We start from the raw sequence: 19,055 nt of genomic DNA on the forward strand, positions 1-19,055 counted from the left end.
GAATTAATATTTTAGAATTATTTTTATAAATATTACTTATGTTTCCCAGGTATGGATGTTTGGCAACAACTGGTGTGGTGTGTTAATTTGTGTGTTAAGTATATTCTACATTTCATATTTCTGTATTTTGAATTTTGTAAAAAATAAAGCTAAGAAGGCAAGATAATATTTTACAGAAAGTGACAGGAACCAGTTGGTAAGTTATTCTAATATGCACATCAATGGTCCCCTGACCACACTTTTCTAAGGTCATCATTAGTACTGAAAAACAATTAAAAACTAATTTTGTCCTGATCCATGGTTTCTTCTGCCATCACAAACACATAGTCATATTGCTTTATTTAGTAGTACAGGAACATGTGAAAAAAAACACATGCATATTGGTATTTTTAGGAGACAAAATCAAGAACGATATATTTACCTTTGTACATATTTCAGTGTCCGGATTGCACTGCAAGATATCTCTCACCATTGTAGCATTTCCCTTCTCAACAGCCCAATATAAAGCAGTTTTATTATCCTATGAAAAAATACACAATTCTGATTAGCACTTCAATGTCAAATCCCACCTAAGATACTTTTTCTATTTAAGTTAATTTTACCAGTTGCAATGTAAAAAAACAAAAAGAAATCATTTAGTGCATTAAGCTAGATTAAAGCTTTCAAGACTGAGATGAGAGGCAAGCTTGTTCTCTGCTGCTCCAGAGGGTGAGACCAGGTCTAATGGTTTGAAGGCACTGGAAAGTAGGTTTTGATTAAACCTTAAAAGGGACTTCTTGACAGTAAGAGCAGTTTAGGAATGGAACCAATTATCAAGCAAAGAGATGGAAGCTCTCTTCACGAAGATGCCTTCATAAAGAGGCTGGGGATGCTTTAGTTAGAGACTATGCATAAAGCAGAAGGTTGAACCAGATGCATTCCGAAATATAGTACTAAACATAACATTACTTACCTGACCTCTAATGTCAATGTCTGCATACTTATGAAGCAGAGCTCTCACAATTTCAACATGCCCACCTCTGACAGCTCCAATCAGGACAGTATCTCCACTCTGCAATGAGGAGAGAAGACACATGGTGAGATATTATTTTTAATACTTAAAAATGGACAGTAACTGTAGTTTACATTAGACATAAAGGAAAAAATGTGAGTACATTAACATGTGCTTACCCTATCAGGGATATTCACGTATGTTCCTGCATCTAGAAGGTCCTGTACTATTTCTGTGTGACCCTCCTTTGCAGCAATCATCAAAGCTGTGTTTCCATCTTTATCTGTTAAGTTCACATTTGGGTTTCTTTTCAAAATTTCTTTCACTGAATCTGTAAAGCCACCTTTTACTGCCACAATAAGAGCAGTCATAGAATTCTGGGGTCAAGAAAAAAGAATGACAGGGATTTATTAGCAAGCTACTTCTATTTCAAAAATATTCATCACATTCCATATCACTTTTTAATCAAAAGCAATCTCCTATTTTTAGAAGACAGCATGTTTCAGCAATTCCACAACATGAGTCAGATCAACATTTTCAAGCATTTTCAAGCAGTCCAACTAACTGGCTCTCTACTGTCCCAGCTGTAACTGCAACATGCAAGAACCACAATTATTTGTTGGTCTCAATAATGACAAGAATGTAGCAGCTAGGATCTTCTGCACACAGACTGATCTACATCAGTTTAGGAGATATTCAGGATGTTTTTCTGTCCTCTTCTGCAGTAGAAGCAGGAACACATAACTTCCAAATATTGATGGACTACAGATCCCTATATTTGGATCACTGACCATGATGGGGGATGAGCACTATCTGTATAATCTAAAGTTCCCCTCCCTTCTACTGCAGCTCAGAAGTTTACTGAGGCCTAGCAGAAAACAGCAGAGCAGTATTACCTGTTAATAAATGTGGCATTATTTCAATCATGCTATTCTCCACTCAATAATACACTACAAGCAGCCATGTGCAGTTTTTCAGACATTTCCCTTTTAAACTGAAAGACTGAGAATTTCAGCAGTAAAATACCAGAGATATGAAAGCACTAGGATCTTAGAATTAAATAACCAAATATCTCCTAATATGATTTGATTATATCTAGAAAGCTGGTTGAAAGCATATTTAGTCTGCTCTTAAGGCAAATATGCTCCAGAGAGACTAATAACAATAAAAAGAGTAATCCAACTTTCAGCTTTAAGGCACTAAAAGGTATAATATTAAAGCAAACTCAGGCAACATTTCTTGTTGGGATGGAAACTGTTCAGGGAAAGGAAGAGCCAAAAGAAATTGGCCTTTGAGGAGAAATGGTTGCTAAAATAGGTGACATCTGAAGAAAAGGATTTAGTTTTACCATGCTCACCTTTCGAATTCTATTGTTTGATATTTTTTGAAAATAGAAATTACTTTATCATAATTTTGAAAATACTCACTGCTCCTTCTTGATCAACATCTGCTCCCATATGCAGCAGAAACTTCACACATTCCAGGTGACCTTTTCTTGCTGCCCAGATCAATGGAGTAGTGCCATACTGGTGAAAATAATGTACATTTTATACATTACACTTTCTGGCTTCGTTTCAAAAACTGAGTATCTGCTATGGTAACAGATGATGAAAGCTTTACATACCAACAATGTACACACATTTGTGGTGGAAAAGAAGTAGTTCTTACTAATGGGAATAAAAATTTAATAGGGAAACCTGAAGTAATACTTCAGTATAATGCAAGAACCATTCACAAAATAAATGATGTTAATTCTTACAAAGCTGATACCAATTTCCACAGTGGTGCAATGTAAGAGTAGTACAACTTATGGGTAGGATAAAACTGCCAAATATACAAAGACCGAGGGGATACAAATAACAGATAATTCAATAATCTCACATTGATAAGATCATAGAAAAGAATGTAATATGCCTATGATTCAACACTTGTCAGCTCTTAAAATTACTTGATAATTTGTTTGAATCAATACTGTCACCCCAGCAATGATTTATCTTCTAGCATAAAACAGGGCTTAGCAATCTATGTCCTAAGGATAATTATTTGCTTTTTTGTGTTAATTTTTTTCAAGTTAAAGAAATAATTATTATGAAAACAACAAACATAATATAACAATTTTTTACAGAACAACTTAGAAAAGCACCAGACCTGTACTTATCAGGCACAGCCAACTTCATTAAAACTTGGCTGTTCCAGTGTGCCTTCAAGGAATGATTAATTGAACTATAACCTCTGACCCGACCAAACCTTGTAAAATAATGTCCTCGGAATCACTTTATTTTCTACCTACTAGTGCAATTAAACCCTATTTTCATCCCTCTGATCCCCTGTCCAGATACAATACATTGCCTTCTCACCCAGTGTTTTTAAACTTTTTAAAAAATTTAATCCTTGCTATTGGCCCTGCCCACTGGGTTTTAGCCTCAGTGTTTAAATTATTGTGATTTTACATTGTTTATGTCTATTATATTGTTTCTGTATTATATATATATATATATATATATATATATATATATATTAATAAAGATTATTTTTATTATCATTACAGATCTCAAAAAAATGCAATCCATCAAAATTTCTGTCATGTGAAAATGACAAGAGATACACAGCACAGTACTATGCACATACGTCAATCTCAATGCATTTACTGAAAAGCAAGTGAGAACAGGATTTCAGCGAAAGTATTTTTAGCATCAGGTTTTAAAAAACATTGTCATAAATTAACAGCAATGAGACTGAATCACTCTTAACCGCCACTTAGTAAGTCAGAGCTCAGGTTGCTAAGTCTCATAATTTTAACTTCTTAAGTTAAAGTAAGTCTGTACCTTAAAGGAAATACTTTTCAACTTACCTTGTCAGAGCAGTTGACTTTTGCTCCATACTGAAGAAGTTGTTGCACAATGCGGGAGTGGCCCCTTCCTGCTGCCCAAATTATCGGATAGACACTATATTGCTTAAATAAGATTTCAGATGTATCTTTTTAAAAGAGCACATCAACACATTTGTTTTTTGTTTTTTCAAGCATAAATACAGACAAGTATAGAACACATAAGACTATAAAAAGGCACAATGTTAAGGTTTTTGGTCTCCCTCTTTCTTTTAGAGGCATTTGGCTTATTTAAGCAGGATGGGACATACAAAGTTGGAATGTACTTACAAGGCCGTTTTTATACTGTAATAAATATGTAAGCCTGAATAATGGAAGGTTTTTTTAAAAATGTATAGCAATAATATTGGAAAAAATTACATAATTCTTATTCTTCAGTGGAAGCAAATCAGTATGAACACTAACGAAGATGAACATGACATAAACCTAAAAGAAGAATACATACAGTGAAGCAGGCTTCCACATATGTAGCCAATTCACCTACTTGCATTATGATTATGAATTAGGTACAAGAGAACTAGGTAGATGCATCTTTTAATGTGGGCTGGGACAAGCACCCAATCCTAGGGCACTTGATGCATATGGATACAGGTGCAGTCGTTATGTTTAACTTACATGTGACTACAATAATATCCTTAATATCATTAGTATTTTTTACAGCTTGAGTGTGTCTCAGAAACATCTTATGCAAAGTAACAGATCAAAAAGGCATTTCCTCTTCCAGCAACAGCTATCCAAACAAGTCAGTCAATATCAATTACTCAGAGGTGCGAGATTCTTCTTCTATTATCCTCATTACAAAAAGGAAAGGAAAGAAATAGCTTACCAGTCCAGTGGTGTTGGGGTTTGCTCCTCTTTCAAGAAGCACTTCTGCTACTTCGGTGCGGCCTTTGTAACAGGCCCACATAAGAGCAGTCCATCCACCCTAGCATGGGAGACCATCATTTAACACTGTTTAAAAATCTTCATATGATATGTAAATATTATATTATGCACATACTTAAGGACACATTTTTCAGAAATAACCGTATTTCTTCAATTGTAGGATGCCATCAATTGTAACACACACCTTAACTACCAACAAAAATACATAAGATACACCTTGGTTTCTAAAATGTACCCCATTTTTAGAGATGTTTATATAGAGAAAAAGTGTGTCTTAGAATTGAAGAAATACAGGAATTCTAAATGGGAACGAACAGTTAAATCTGATTCCCATAAACAAACCCCAACATTTTACACAAAAGACTATTTTTGCCATAAGTAATGTCAATTACGGACATTAAAAAACAATTATTATTATTATTATTATTATTATTATTGCTATCAAAAAACACTAGGAAAGAATTTCAGCTTTCCAGCAGTTTGTATAAGGTCTTAAAGTGGTCATCTTAAAGCACACAAGCGTAAGCATCACTACAAAATGCTCTTTAAAAAAATTCCCAAAGGGAAAATTCCAGTATCTCCAAAACAAAAGGAAACTTCATAAAGTTTCCCCAAAGGACCCAACTTTTGTTGGAACTTCTAAAGTTGAGAGTTCACAGTTGTGAAGAATCAAAAACATAATTCATTTTCTGTGCTCCTGCTTCAAAAGAAACAAACTGCAGCATTTTAAAAGCCCAAAAGACATCATACCATGTCTCGATGTTCCATGTTCACATTGCAGTTAAGTAGTTCTGACACAATGGCAAAATGTCCCTCTTTAGCTGCTGAGATAAGAGCTGTCCAGTTATCCTAAAATGGAGAAAGAATGTTAAGAAAGAATAAACAGTCCAACAGATAATTAAAAGCACATTTCATATCAACGAATAATGAGAACTAAAAGGAAACAACTGCCCATATTAATACAACTTTAAAAAAAAACAATTCACAGATTTCACATTAAGGATGCAAAGAATATTTGAAGACTTGAGAAAAAATATTTAAAAAGAGTTTTGCAGGTGTTCAAAAATAGCAGTTTTTTAAAAGATGGTTCCCCGGTGGGGAGGAAACTGGCCACATCATTTGTTCTCTCCTATGGAAATAAATATTTAAAATTGCACATCCCTATTTCATGCCGCAGGGCAATACATTAGCAGGGCAAGAAGCATGTACAATATAATCTTAGCTCTACTTGATGTGTTCAGAGCTCTCTGTGCAGGTTATTGGTCACAAAGAGTCAAAACAGAGCTTACGTTTCACATGCTTTGAAATATAATGTACAGCTCATGAAAATATGTTGGCTGAGCTCTTTTGCATTGCAATTACGACGAAATAAAAGCATTTCAAGATCTGCAATTACTGTATTTCCTAAAAATGAATAGAGAGGTCACTGGATAGCAATTTACATTTAGTATTCATGGTGAGTAAATATATTTTAAAAATTACATCCTAATTTTAATGCCAATTTTGAGTCAGGGATTAAAAAAATTAATTTGCAATAATGAGAGATTGTACTGGAGAATCAGTAACTGGACAAGCTGGAGATGACAATCTTAATTTCCGTGGGCATGGAATTCAATTGTGTGATGGTGGCTGTATTGCTGGCAGTGAAATTAGCAGGATGTTAATGTGATACTGGACACTGCAGAACTTATTGTTTCAGGATAGAGAATCACAAGATTTCTACTTGAAGTAAACAGCCTGATAATTGTAGCAATGTCTGTGTAATAAAAATATTATCAAAAGGCTTTAATTTTGTAAGGTGGTAACTGCTTAAAATGTCTCTAATTGTATTGGTTGATATATTTTTCTCCATGTTTTGGTTCAATATTTACATATATTATTAAAATATTTAATATTAATACAGTAAAGTCTCGCTTATCTAACATAAACAGGCTGGCAGAACGTTGGATAAGCGAAAATGTTGGATAATAAGAAGGGATTAAGCAAAAGCCTATTAAACCTCAAATTATGTTATGATTTTACAAATTAAGAGTCAAAACACCAAGCTTTACAACAAATTGACAGAAAAAGCAGTTCAATACATAGTAACGTTATGTAGTAATTACTGTATTTATGAATTTAGCACCAAAACATTGGAATGTATTAAAACAGCTGTGGATCCGGATGAGAGGCAGACTGAGTTGGATAATAATGAATGTTGGATGAGCAAAGGTTGGATAAGCGGGACTCTACTGTATAATGAAAATTTGCAAACATGTATTTCTTAATATTATAAATTCTTGAACAAGATGCATAAATAACAATAAAAACATGTAATGTTGGCTTATGTCTTGCAACTCTAATGTTTGTAATATGTTTCTTCTATGTTAATTGACTTAGGTCACTGCATATAAGTTGATAGAAAAGATTAGCAGCAATATGTGCTGATCAGTGTATACAAATGGGACTAAAACAGCATAACATTGGATTCTTCTGTCAGTACTTACTGAATCTTCCAAGTTGCAGTTGGCACCTTTCTTTATTAATTCTTGGACAATCTCTAAATTGCCTTGTTCAGCAGCTATCATTAACGGAGTCTGACCACTCTGCAATTATATGAAAAAAAGTGCTTGTGCTGTAAAACACTAATAAAATAGTAACTGTTTTTATGAAGAATACTGAACATTTTATGATTTCTGACAGTGTAGGACATACATTTTCCTTGGTTTCAAATTAACTTTTTTTTTTTGCCATATCAAAGTAGAATTTTCTTCTGAAATACTGTGAGGTTTCTGGAAAATGCCTATATATAAGCTGGTAATCTTCCACTCAACATTTAGATGAGCATTAAATCATTTCCATTTCAAACTATTTTTTGAGTTCTAGGCATTCAGTCAGTGATTACAAGTTGTCAGCTGATCTTACAGGTCATGACTACTAAGCAGCATGATTTCTTGAAATTTAGTAAAAGTCAAGTTCCTTCAACATTCATTTTGTATAATATATTGCAACACAACTGGAGATTAAATAGAAAAACAAATTTATATTACCAATGGGAAAATAAGTGGTCAGAGTGGTTAAAATTTACATCATGTTACAATCTTAAAAACAAATTGTATATGTATAAAATAGCATATCATTGGTATAATGATAAATCTAATGTTTCTTGGACATGAAGTCCAAGTGTGTTTGTGAGGCACATGTGAAAAAGCTAAAATGGTTTATTTAAATGCATACATTAATGCAGAAGATCTTAAAGATTAATATTCACCAAAACATACTTTTCTTTTAGGACTCTTTTAGTGGGAAAAGAGTCATGGACAATGGTTTCAGCAAATGACCACAAATGCAAGACTGTTGTATGCACAAAGATGGATGAACTCAACACTACCTACTATGGAGGAATGGTTGTTGAAACTGATAAGACTTAGAAAAATGCACAAATTATCTACTTTGATTAGAGCAGTGTTTCTCAAATTGTGCGCCTCCAGATGTTGTGGACTTCAGCTCCCAGAAATCCAGCTAGCTTACATCTGTTGTGGGAGCTGTAGTCCAAAACATCTGGAGAAGCACAGCTTGAGAAATACTGGGTTAGAGAAAGGTCATTAGCAACCTTTCTCAAAGACTGGAAATACTTTATAAACTTTATGCAAAAAAGAAAACAATTTGTTAACTTTTGATTTGGGTGAATAAGCCATTCATCCAAACAAAAGAAAATGCCATTCAAAAAAGGGAATCAACTTAATTTTGAAGAGAGAAGTAAAAATATCTACAATGCATATATAGATACTGTTATTAGAAGATTGGAAATTCCTCCTTTCGTTCTTTTCTTCTTTATTTTTGAACTGTATTTAAACTTTTTAATTTATTTTAGTTTTAATCCTTTTTAAATGTCAGTATTTCCTCATGTATTATTTTAAAAGTAATTTCAAAAAACAAAAACAAATGTATACCCAACTATGCATTGAACTGTACTGTTGCATTATCTGCACCGAGACAGAGAAGGGTAGTCCATTTTATTGGGGGGGGGGGGGGGATTGAAGGACGAAAACCATTTCCCCTGTTTTCCTGTTATTCCTCCAACCCATGTTGCCGTTGTCATAACAACTGTCATTTGTGAAATGAGAAGTGTATGGGGCAGGAGTATAAAAGGTGAAATAGTTTTCCTCCTTCAACTCCAGTACCCGCCCCTGCCCCCAAATGGACTATCCATCTCTGTCTAGGCCCCCTTTTGGAATCCATCCAGATAATGGAACAGTAGTACCCATTGAATCAAAGGAAGTGGTACTTTATTGCGTAAGGTTTTATTTAAAAAAACAAATAGGGCAGAAATATTATACAAAACTTCATTGAAGTGAATGGGACTAATGTCTAAGTAAACTGAAAGAAAACATCAAGTTCAGCAATAATTCCAATGTGATATTTCACCTGTTTATTCAAAAATACACTAAGAATGGCAAGCAACTGGGGTCAACTTCCACCCATATAGCTGAAAACAGCAATGAGCATTGGTTCTGGTTGCAACTGTTATTGAAGACCCCCAACCCCACCTCTAATAAAAAGAAGACATAGTGTGATCCATGGGAAACTGGAGTTTCCCAATGACTGAATAAATCTAAATACCTATTCTATCAATGATGGAGAGAAATAAATTTTTCAGGAGCAGAAAACAAAGGAAGACATGGTATTTTATCTTAATATGACCAGTACAGTGTATCAATTCAATCAAGGCTTTAAAATAAATAAGTGTAATCACGTGCATTTCAAATAGGAAATTTAAAAATGACCATGTGATCTTAGAATCTAAGAGAAATGTTTCTGGCCTACACAAGAGAACTGTACTTTATCTCATCACTTGTATTAGTACAAAACAGCACCTATTTAATGTTAGTTTTAGTATAATAAAATTTTCAGAAAAGCTACTGGGATTTTAGCTTACCTCATTTCGCTCATCTACATCTTTGCATTTCTCTAGAAGTGCCTTCAAAGCAGGTACATTTTCTTCTTCCACATAAGTCACCAAACTCTGAGACACCAGACCCGCCATCTTTGCATGAAAGGTCAAACTCTACACCAGTAATCTACATTAACAAGACAAGCAGTGTTAATATGCCACTAATGTATTACTGTCTTTACACATACAGAGGAATACAAAACGGTGACTAAGAAGCAACAGCTACAAATTATTTCTGTTTTACAGAAGGGCTCTAAGTATTACATGGAGTATTACATCCTCAGACCTCATTACTTCTGAGGATGCTTGCCATAGATGCAGGCGAAACGTCAGGAGAAAAATTGCCTCCAGAACATGGCCATATAGCCCGGAAAAACCTACAACAACCCATGGATTCCGGCCATGAAAGCCTTCCACAATACATATTACATGGTTTTTTAGTATCATGATAAAACCCAGCATTAAACTGATTAGATAAATATCTAAAATTAACATTAATTCAGATCATGACAACGTGTCAGTATATGTAGGGGACAGTAACACCTATAAATTTACATGAAACTGTTTTGTATTTCATTAAAAGTTGCAAATTGTGTATGTAACATAAAGAAGAAAGAGGAGAAGGAAGAAGAAATGAATTGATAAAATAATATAAACAGGACAACTGTGGAATTAGGAAGTTAATTTTTCTGGTAGCCTGAATATATATTGAATTCTTAATAAATATAAGGATATAGAATTAGGAAGGTAATTTATTTAGTACATTACATATTAAAGAAATCATAAACACAAGAAATTATGATTGCCCAACATGTTAGAAACCAGCTACTTGTTATTATCAAAATCCTACTGTGCCAAACCACATGCACATGAGCTCATAGCACTTGTGGTTTAACATTTTTGCTGCTTGTGCAATGAACCATCCCAGACTTGGATGAACAAACTGAGGCTGAGACCTTGCCAATGGTCTGTTGCAATGTGCCAACAACAGTGAACCTGTCATTACCACACTGGCTTTCCATTCCACTGATGATCAGTATTATAAAGTAACTGAAAGTAAATTTCAGTAGTAATACATATTTAATCTGGCCTAGTACAAGACACCCAACAACAACAGCAACAACAACAACAGCAAATGTGTAAAATAGAATAAATGCATTTTGTTCTGAAATTAATACATAGTGTGAAGTGATAACTTTAAAAAATACATTCTACCCAGCACATCATAGATCTTCACTCTGACATTATTTGGCTCTGAGTTAGGCAGTTTGGTATAAAGATTTCAAGAACAGCAGCAACATAATAAGGACCCACAACCAGGGCAAACTCCCATTACTCCAAGCCTAACCTGGCATTATTAAAAACTGTTTACGTAATATCTGGTGAGATAAAACAGAAGTGACAACAATTTTGAGTTAGCAGCCATTCAAAAGTACTGTCATCTTCTCAAAGAAGCTTTATGAAACTATTTTCACCACAGATTGAAAAGCAACTGCTATTTCAACCTATATACATGTTGCTTATTTCCTTTCCTGATAACATAGTTGCTACACTAGTCATGAATTCTTTTTGATGGTATATTTTTACTCCAGCTTCCATTTAAATCACAGAGGCAGAAATATAACTGATGCAGCAGTAATACAGAAAAAAAAATATTTCAACAACCTGTTAGGATAGATAGCCCTTCAAAGGCTAGCTATGACTGAACTATTTTCTTTGAGAATTTCATGCTGCCAAGTTAATAAAAGGAATAAAGGAACTAAGAAAGCACAGAAATAAATGGCACCAAAATAAACTATTTCCAAATAAATAGTTATTGCTGCTATTTCCCCTAAAACACCACCATCACCCCCCCCCCCCCCCGAAGAATACAACACACTGACAGTCAACATTTTGGGCAATTGGCTACAACAAATATAGGAAATACAAAGCACTAAAGGAAAAGAAGAATCAGCACTGTTCCATTATCTGGGTAAACCCCATGACAGAGAAGGATAGTCCATTTTATGGGGGGGGGGGGAGTTGAAGAAGGAAAACCATTTTCCCCATTTTCGCTGGATATCCCCCCCCCCTTTTCCCATATCAAATACAATGGTTGCTTCAATGATAGGGGAAATCGGGGGGGGGGGGGGAGGAGAAGAGGGGGAAATGGTTTAACTCCTTCAACCCCCTTCCCCCTGTAAAAATTGACTATCCTTCTCTGTCTTTTGTGGCCCCCACCTGGATAATAAAACAGTAACAAAGAATCTTAACACTGGGTAAGCACCTCTTTCTAAACATGCCTGCCAACAAAGTTGGATCTGCTGTATATCCCTCCAACTGGAATAAAACATTATATGGCAACAGGGAAAGGGCCTTCTCTGCTGAGATACCCTGATTGAGGAATGCACCTAACTACAGAGGCCTGATCTGCCCTCACTTTGTTCTCATTTTGGTGCCAAATTACTTTTCTCTTTTTTCCTTCATCTGTTACTTTTCGATCCAAATAACTATGGCTTAGCTCTGACTGACTGGGTTGTGAATTTTTGCCCACTGTGTTATCATTTTTATATCGTCTTATTTCCTGTTTACAGATATGTAAGACAGTAAAGTATACATAGCTATCTGTCTTTCCACCAGGCACAAAACATACACACACACACACTAAAGTTGATCACAAAGCATACACATGCAAGACTAAATGCATCTTAGTCTGTATTCGTCTGTATACCAATCCTTAGATAAACAGATTCTAAGATAATGGAAGAAGGGTGACCTTCCCCAAAAAGCAATTTGAAGGGCAGATTGTCCAGATGCTGAGATAGCATTTCAGATGAAGTGATATTTTCTGCTTAAAACAGGTAAGTCTCACAGTTCTAAGCCCAAGAAATAGCCTTATTGATTCCTCAGTGGCAAAACATTAACCCCCTGTGTAATCTAACTCTCTCACTGGTCTTCAACTTCATAAGGAGCAAAAATAAATCCTATTGCATGTTAATTCACATTCAGTCTCAGTGAATCAATATTGTATAGATCAAACCTGATCTATAGTCTGTAGAACTTACTACTTATAAGTAGTGCACTGGACCACTGGTGTCAGGCAAATACTAATTAAACAGTGTACTTTGAACTGCAACACTGTCATAGATGGCAAATAATGCCTCACCGGGAACTTAGAAACAACAAGCAACTAATACTTTCTTCTAAGTACTTTGTAATGAGTGTATTACAAAGTTCTGGTCTCCATTACAATAAGACAAACTCTGAAGATAAATATGTTATGTCTATCTTAGCTGAGATATAAGACGCTCATCATTAAACAGTAGTAAGAAGCAGCAACTAGCTATCACATAGATCCCGAATATCAGTAGTAGAAAGACCACTGAAAGACTTCCAGATTATCTTTTCCCAACCAAAGTACATATAAAAATGTTATCTGTTATTTGTTGTACTTATTTGTGTGTGTGTTTAGTTACTTTTAAAATGTTTAATCACTTAACTTCTGTATTTTGTCAATTTTAACTATGTTTTAATCAGTTATGACCTTCCTTGAGTCCCAAACTGGGGATAAGGTGGTATGATATCACTTGTTAGCATTTTTTAACTAAAAATGCTTTGTATTGTAAGTCATAATTACAAAACTGGGAATAGTTAAAATACTGTACAAATGGTTTAATAACTAACATTAAAAGGCTAGCAAAAACCTTTTCTACAAATATTTCAAAAAATACCTGCTGTACTCAATTCCCTCCCCCACTTCTATCCCTTTTTCCGTTTATATCTTACTTAGATTATAACCTGAAGGCAGGACACTGTCAAATTAATTATTTGAAAGCTGCTTCAGCCTTTGTGGCTAAAAAAGAGGTGTATAAATACTATCTATATAAATAAAAATGTAATGTTAGTTTGTGGAATTAACATAACCCAAAAACCACTGGACGAATTGACACCAAATCTGGACACAATACACCTATTAGGCCAACGAGTGACCATCACTCATAAAATACTGAAAAATGCAGCAGAAGAGACTTAAAAAGCCAAATAACAAAAATACATTACAACACATGCACAAAACCACATATATATGCAAACACACATATATACACACATATACATACACATATATAAAACACATATACACAGACTGGGCCACAGCAATGCGTGGCAGGGATGGCTAGTAAATATAATAAATAAGCTCTGCGGCAGGAACCTTACAATTAATCCCAAGATAAATGCTAGCTCAAAAAGTGGGAGAATGATCCAAGGTAAAATACAGTTCAAGCAAATCTAATGAATGTTGAAAAACACTTGTTGTTGACCCTAACATATATTCAAACATATAGAAGTCACAGAACAAGATCAAAATAGATACCACAAAAATGTTAAGAAGATGTAAGGAACAAAATCCATAATGAGAAACATCACATGGAGCCAGCTAAGCAGAGAGGTTTTTCAATAGTGCCATACAATATGAACCCCTTATCCATGGATTTTATATCCATTGTTTTACTTACCCACTTTACCCCAAAATATCTACACCCTGAAAAAACCAAGAAGGAAAGATCTGGGCCCAGCTAAGAAAGTCTTATGGCACCTTAAAGACCAGTAAAAAATGTTTGAAAAATCTAATGAGCATGCGCTTCATTAGCATTTACTGAATGATGACTCAACATATGATATGTCACACACTATAAAATAAGTACTATACTTAGGACTTCTGCTTTTGGCCAGGCTCATGATTTTTCTATCACTGTCAAATGAGACAAAATCAATGAATCATATGAGAGAATCTATCTGGGATGCCTTTCAGTAATGTTAGTTCTCCTGTGTGATACTTTATATCAGTAACATTTTAATATCATTCCTTCCATATAAAACCTAAATGTAAAACTTCAATTCAAAATTTGTCCAGTTTTCCCACCTCCCAAATCCTCTTCTGCCTTTGCATATCTCAAAACTGCTCAATATCAATCAACAACATATAAAGCAAAATAAAAAAATCTTTATTAGTAGTTTTTCCCCACAAAAATGGGGAAACTACTAATATAAGATCTTGGGGGGTTTTTTTACATGAGAAAACAATTCTCTTGGCATTTGTAGATCTTCCAAAACAATTCTGTGGTCAGCATCTAGTGGAAGGTGACCAAAAGTAGTAAAGGTCAGTGCTAATAATCTGTTAATATTTATGGGAGCACAAAACTGTTACGATTTTGTTAGGCATGCAACGCTCCTTATTATCATGAAACAGACAGGGCAGCTGTTTCCTCAGAAAGAAAGCAATTACAGTACTCTCCACTAAAAAGTGATCACAATTAACAGATGCATTATGTCAAACATTGGAGTGGGTGAGGTTGTACTACACACAGAAAAAGAAGAAATGCTGCATACACATCTGTGCAGGAAATATGAGAACTTGACTTATCTATTCAGAAATATACAAAATGAACACAAAGGCTGCACACATTTTGCAATTTCATGCTTACTAAAAAATACTGCTGAAACATCATCATTAAAATTGTTATTTTAATGTACAACCTGTCATCCCCCCCCCCCCCCCAAAAAAACCCTTGGGATACAAAGTGGCTTTGTCAACTTCAATGATAGCGAACGAACTGTCGTGAAAATGTTAACAGCAATTTCCTGACATTTATGATTATTCAAAATTTATTGTTCTACCTCCATATGTTTGTGTACACCTTAAAGTCACCTATGAAATAAGAGCCATCCCCTCAATTGCATAGAGTTTTTCCCTCAGAGATTGTTTTCCCAGGTCCTTCCTCTAAAATACAGGTTGAGAATCACTTATATAGAAATTCAAAATATTCCAAAATTCAAAATTGCCCACTTGCGTGGCTGTTTCATGTACAAATTTGTTTAAAATCCTGTGTATAAAATTTTCTTCCTTGGAATGTGTATAGGGTATATATGAAACAGAAATGAATGTCAAATTTAGACTTGGGTGCTATCTCCAAAATATCATGTATGTATTGCCAATCCAGGTATTCCCTCCAAAATCCCAAGCACTTCTGGTCCCAAATATTTCAGATAAAAGATACTCAATAGGAATAAGCAGTTACGAATGTATGCATTCTTTATATAGTATTGCCAATGTGTATACAGTAATGCCAACTTGTATAAGATTAAATAGCCAGTTTCATATCCATATAACTGTAATGAGTACACAGTTATGCCAACCTGTATAGGATTAAATAGCCAGTTTCACATCCACATAACTGTAATGTGCATATAGTCATGCCACCCTGTATAGCATTGGTTCTCAACTTGAGGATCCCCAGATGTTTTGGCTTTCAACTCCCAGGAATCCTAACACCTGGTAAATTGGCTGGGATTTCTGGGAGTTGAAGGCCAAAACACCTGGGGACCCACAGGTTGAGAACCAATGTTGAATAGGATTAAATAGCCAGTTTCACATCCACATAACTGTACTGTGAATATAGCCATGCCAACCTGTATAGGAAATTGTTACCAGTTTCACATCCACATAACAGTAATGTGCATACAGCCACACCAACCTGTACAGGATTAAATAGCCATTTTCACACCCACAAAACTGTAATGTGTATATAGCCATGCCAACCTATATAGCAGGCTCCTCAAACTGTGACCCTTCTGCTGTTTAGGCCTTTAACTGTCAGAATTCCTGACAACTGAACAAGCTTGTTAGGGCTTCTGAGAGTTGGAGGCCCAAATGGCTGGAGGTCCGCAGTTTGAGGATGCCTTGCTGTATAGGATTAAAGAGCCAGTTTCACATCCACATAACTGAAATGTGTATATAGCCACGCCAACCTGTATAGGATTAAATAGCCAGTTTCACATCCACATAACTGTAATGTGTATATAGCCATGCCAACCTGTATAGGATTAAATAGCCAGTTTCACATCCACATAACTGTAATGTGTATATAGCCATGCCAACCTGTATAGGATTAAATAGCCAGTTTCACATCCACATAACTGTAATGTGTATATAGCCATGCCAACCACAGCCACAGGCCTGTACCTAATATTATTGTTGCCTGCCATAGCATTGCACTTAATTTCCGGGCCTCCTAGAATTTTTGGGCTTGCACAAATCTTGGCCCGGCCTTTTAAATTTTTAAATTGCCTTGAACAAGCAGGATTACTTTTAATATATGTGTGTTGTGGTGACAATTTTTATGCTTATATTTTGTTTTTTTAATCTTATGGTTATGTTGTTTTTACTTTGTATGTTTTGTGATGTTACCTGGGAACAGCTCTGAGTCTCCTCGAAAAATGGAGCAGTATACAAATAAAGTTTTATTATTTATTTTTATTATTAACCTGTATAGGATTAAATAGCCAGTTTCACATCCACATAAGGTAATGTGTATATAGTAATGCATAGGATTAAATAGTCAGTTTTGCATCCACATGACTGTAATGTGTATATAGTAATGCCAACCTGTATATGATTAAATTACCAGTTTCAAATCCACATGACGGCAATGTATATATTATAATCCAACCTGTATGATTAAATCATCAGTTTCACATGCACATAACTGTAAATATAGCAATGCCAACCTGTATAGGATTAAATAGCCAGTTTCACATCAACATAAGTATACTGCTAAAGTATATACAGGCAGTCTGTGAGTTACAAACACCTGAGTTACAAAAGACTCATCGTTAAGAAAGGGGATGAGATAATAGGAAATAAGAGAAATCTTCTCCTCAGAAGGGAAATTAATAGGGACAAAAGGTAAAGGTTGTCCCCTGACATTAAGTCCAGTCATGTCTGACTCTGGTGTGTGTTGCTCATCTCCAGTTCTAAGCCGAAGAGCCAGTGTTGTCCAGACACCTCCAAGGTCATGTGGCCGGCATGACTGCATTGAGCGCCATTACCTTCCTGCTGGAACAGTACCTTCCTGCTGGAACAGTACCTACTGATGTACTGTTCGAAAACCTAGCAGTTTTCGAACTGCTAGGTTGGCGGAAGCTCACGCCACTCCCCGGAATTGAACCTGCAACCTTTCGGTGAACAAGCTCAGCAGCTCAGCGCTTTTACCCACTGCGCCACGGGGACCAAAGTAAGGTGAAATCTCCAGAAGAGGGGCACAGACAGCAAAGGAAACACCAGAGGGCTGTGAACCTTTAATAAACTTTATTTATACCCCACCACTATCTCCCTGAAGGGACTTGGGGCAGTTAATCTTTCCTACGCTGTCCAAAGTAGCAATAAATAAATAAATAAGTGTGTGTGTTTGGCTGGAATGACACTTTAAAAATGTACCTAATCCGACTTGCAAACAAATTCAACTTAAGAACAACCTTTAGACCCTATCTTGGGGACTGCCTGTGCAGTAATGCCAACTTGGATAGGCTTGAATAGCTAAAAACAGCCTTGCCAGTGTGCACAGAGGAATGTCAACCTATATGGGATGGCACAGCCCGTTATAATAAATGCAGTTAAAAAAAACAAACAAAGAGAACAAGACGCCTTCCAGCCTGACAGGAACTGCTGGAAGGGGGCTGCTTAAACCCCAACTTGTTGAAGAGCCCTCTTTTCCCTCGGCGAAACCCTTCCACGGCGGCGAGGGCAGGCTAAGGAATCAAAGAGGAGTCTGCTTGGGCGGCTCCCCTGCCTTTGTCAGGTGCCTTGCGCGACCACCAAGCCCCTCCCCGCCCCTTCCTCACACCCGCCACCCGGGCCCTGGTTGACTTACCAGCAGGAACAGATGAGGAAGGAAAGGAGAAGGTAGTGACGGTGCTACAACAGGGCGGCGAAAGAGAAAGAAAGCGACTGGGTGTTATTAGCAAGCGCCTGTCTCGCTGAGGCACCTCTTTGAGGAGACCGAGACGGCGGCCATTTTGACTCCTCCTCTCGCCGGATAGCCCCCCCTCCCAAAAAGACTCCGTCACGTGATCCGCGGGAGGGAGGGAGGGAGGGGCGCGCGAGCCAGGCCTTGAAGGCGTTGCCACGGAAACAGGAGCAGGCCTGAGGTGGCGTTGCATCTCTGGCCCCTTCCACACAGCCACATAACCCAGAATATCAAGGCAGAAAATCCCACAAAGTATCTGCTTTGAACTGGGTTATTTGAGGTTTATCTCCAGCCCCTTCTACACTGCCATATGAAATCCAGGTTATCTGCTTTGAACTGGGTTTTCTGATAGTGTTGCTTCCAGATAATCCAGATCAATGCTGATAAAAAGGGGAAGTTGTAGGTTTTTTCGGGCTATATGGCCATGGTCTAGAGCAGTGGTTCTCAACCTGGGGTCCCCAGGTGTTTTTGGCCTACAACTCCCAGAAATCCCAGCCAGTTTACCAGCTGTTAGGATTTCTGGGAGTTGAAGCCAAAAAACATCTGGGGACCCCAGGTTGAGAACCACTGCTCTAG

At 36.3% G+C, this 19,055-nt stretch overlaps 1 protein-coding gene across 7 annotated transcripts in view; it reads right to left on the reverse strand.

Moving 5' to 3' along the window:
• KIDINS220 (kinase D interacting substrate 220) overlaps positions 1–18,553 on the reverse strand; it is a 51,734-nt gene extending 33,181 nt beyond the window's left edge. For all 7 annotated transcript variants that reach the window (XM_067468514.1, XM_060787934.2, XM_067468508.1 and 4 more), the window contains exons 1-10: positions 18,384–18,553; positions 9,682–9,823; positions 7,250–7,348; positions 5,514–5,612; positions 4,705–4,803; positions 3,843–3,944; positions 2,419–2,517; positions 1,171–1,368; positions 953–1,051; positions 422–520 (exon numbers count right to left, since the gene is read on the reverse strand). In XM_067468514.1, coding sequence (XP_067324615.1) covers positions 422–520; positions 953–1,051; positions 1,171–1,368; positions 2,419–2,517; positions 3,843–3,944; positions 4,705–4,803; positions 5,514–5,612; positions 7,250–7,348; positions 9,682–9,789 — 1,002 coding nt within the window. In that variant the 5' untranslated portion in view covers positions 9,790–9,823; positions 18,384–18,553. The remainder of the gene's footprint in view (positions 1–421; positions 521–952; positions 1,052–1,170; positions 1,369–2,418; positions 2,518–3,842; positions 3,945–4,704; positions 4,804–5,513; positions 5,613–7,249; positions 7,349–9,681; positions 9,824–18,383) is intronic.
• Between the last annotated feature and the right edge of the window lie 502 nt (positions 18,554–19,055).

This window comes from Anolis sagrei, chromosome 1 (assembly GCF_037176765.1).
Source record: "Anolis sagrei isolate rAnoSag1 chromosome 1, rAnoSag1.mat, whole genome shotgun sequence".
Lineage (NCBI taxonomy): Eukaryota > Metazoa > Chordata > Lepidosauria > Squamata > Dactyloidae > Anolis > Anolis sagrei.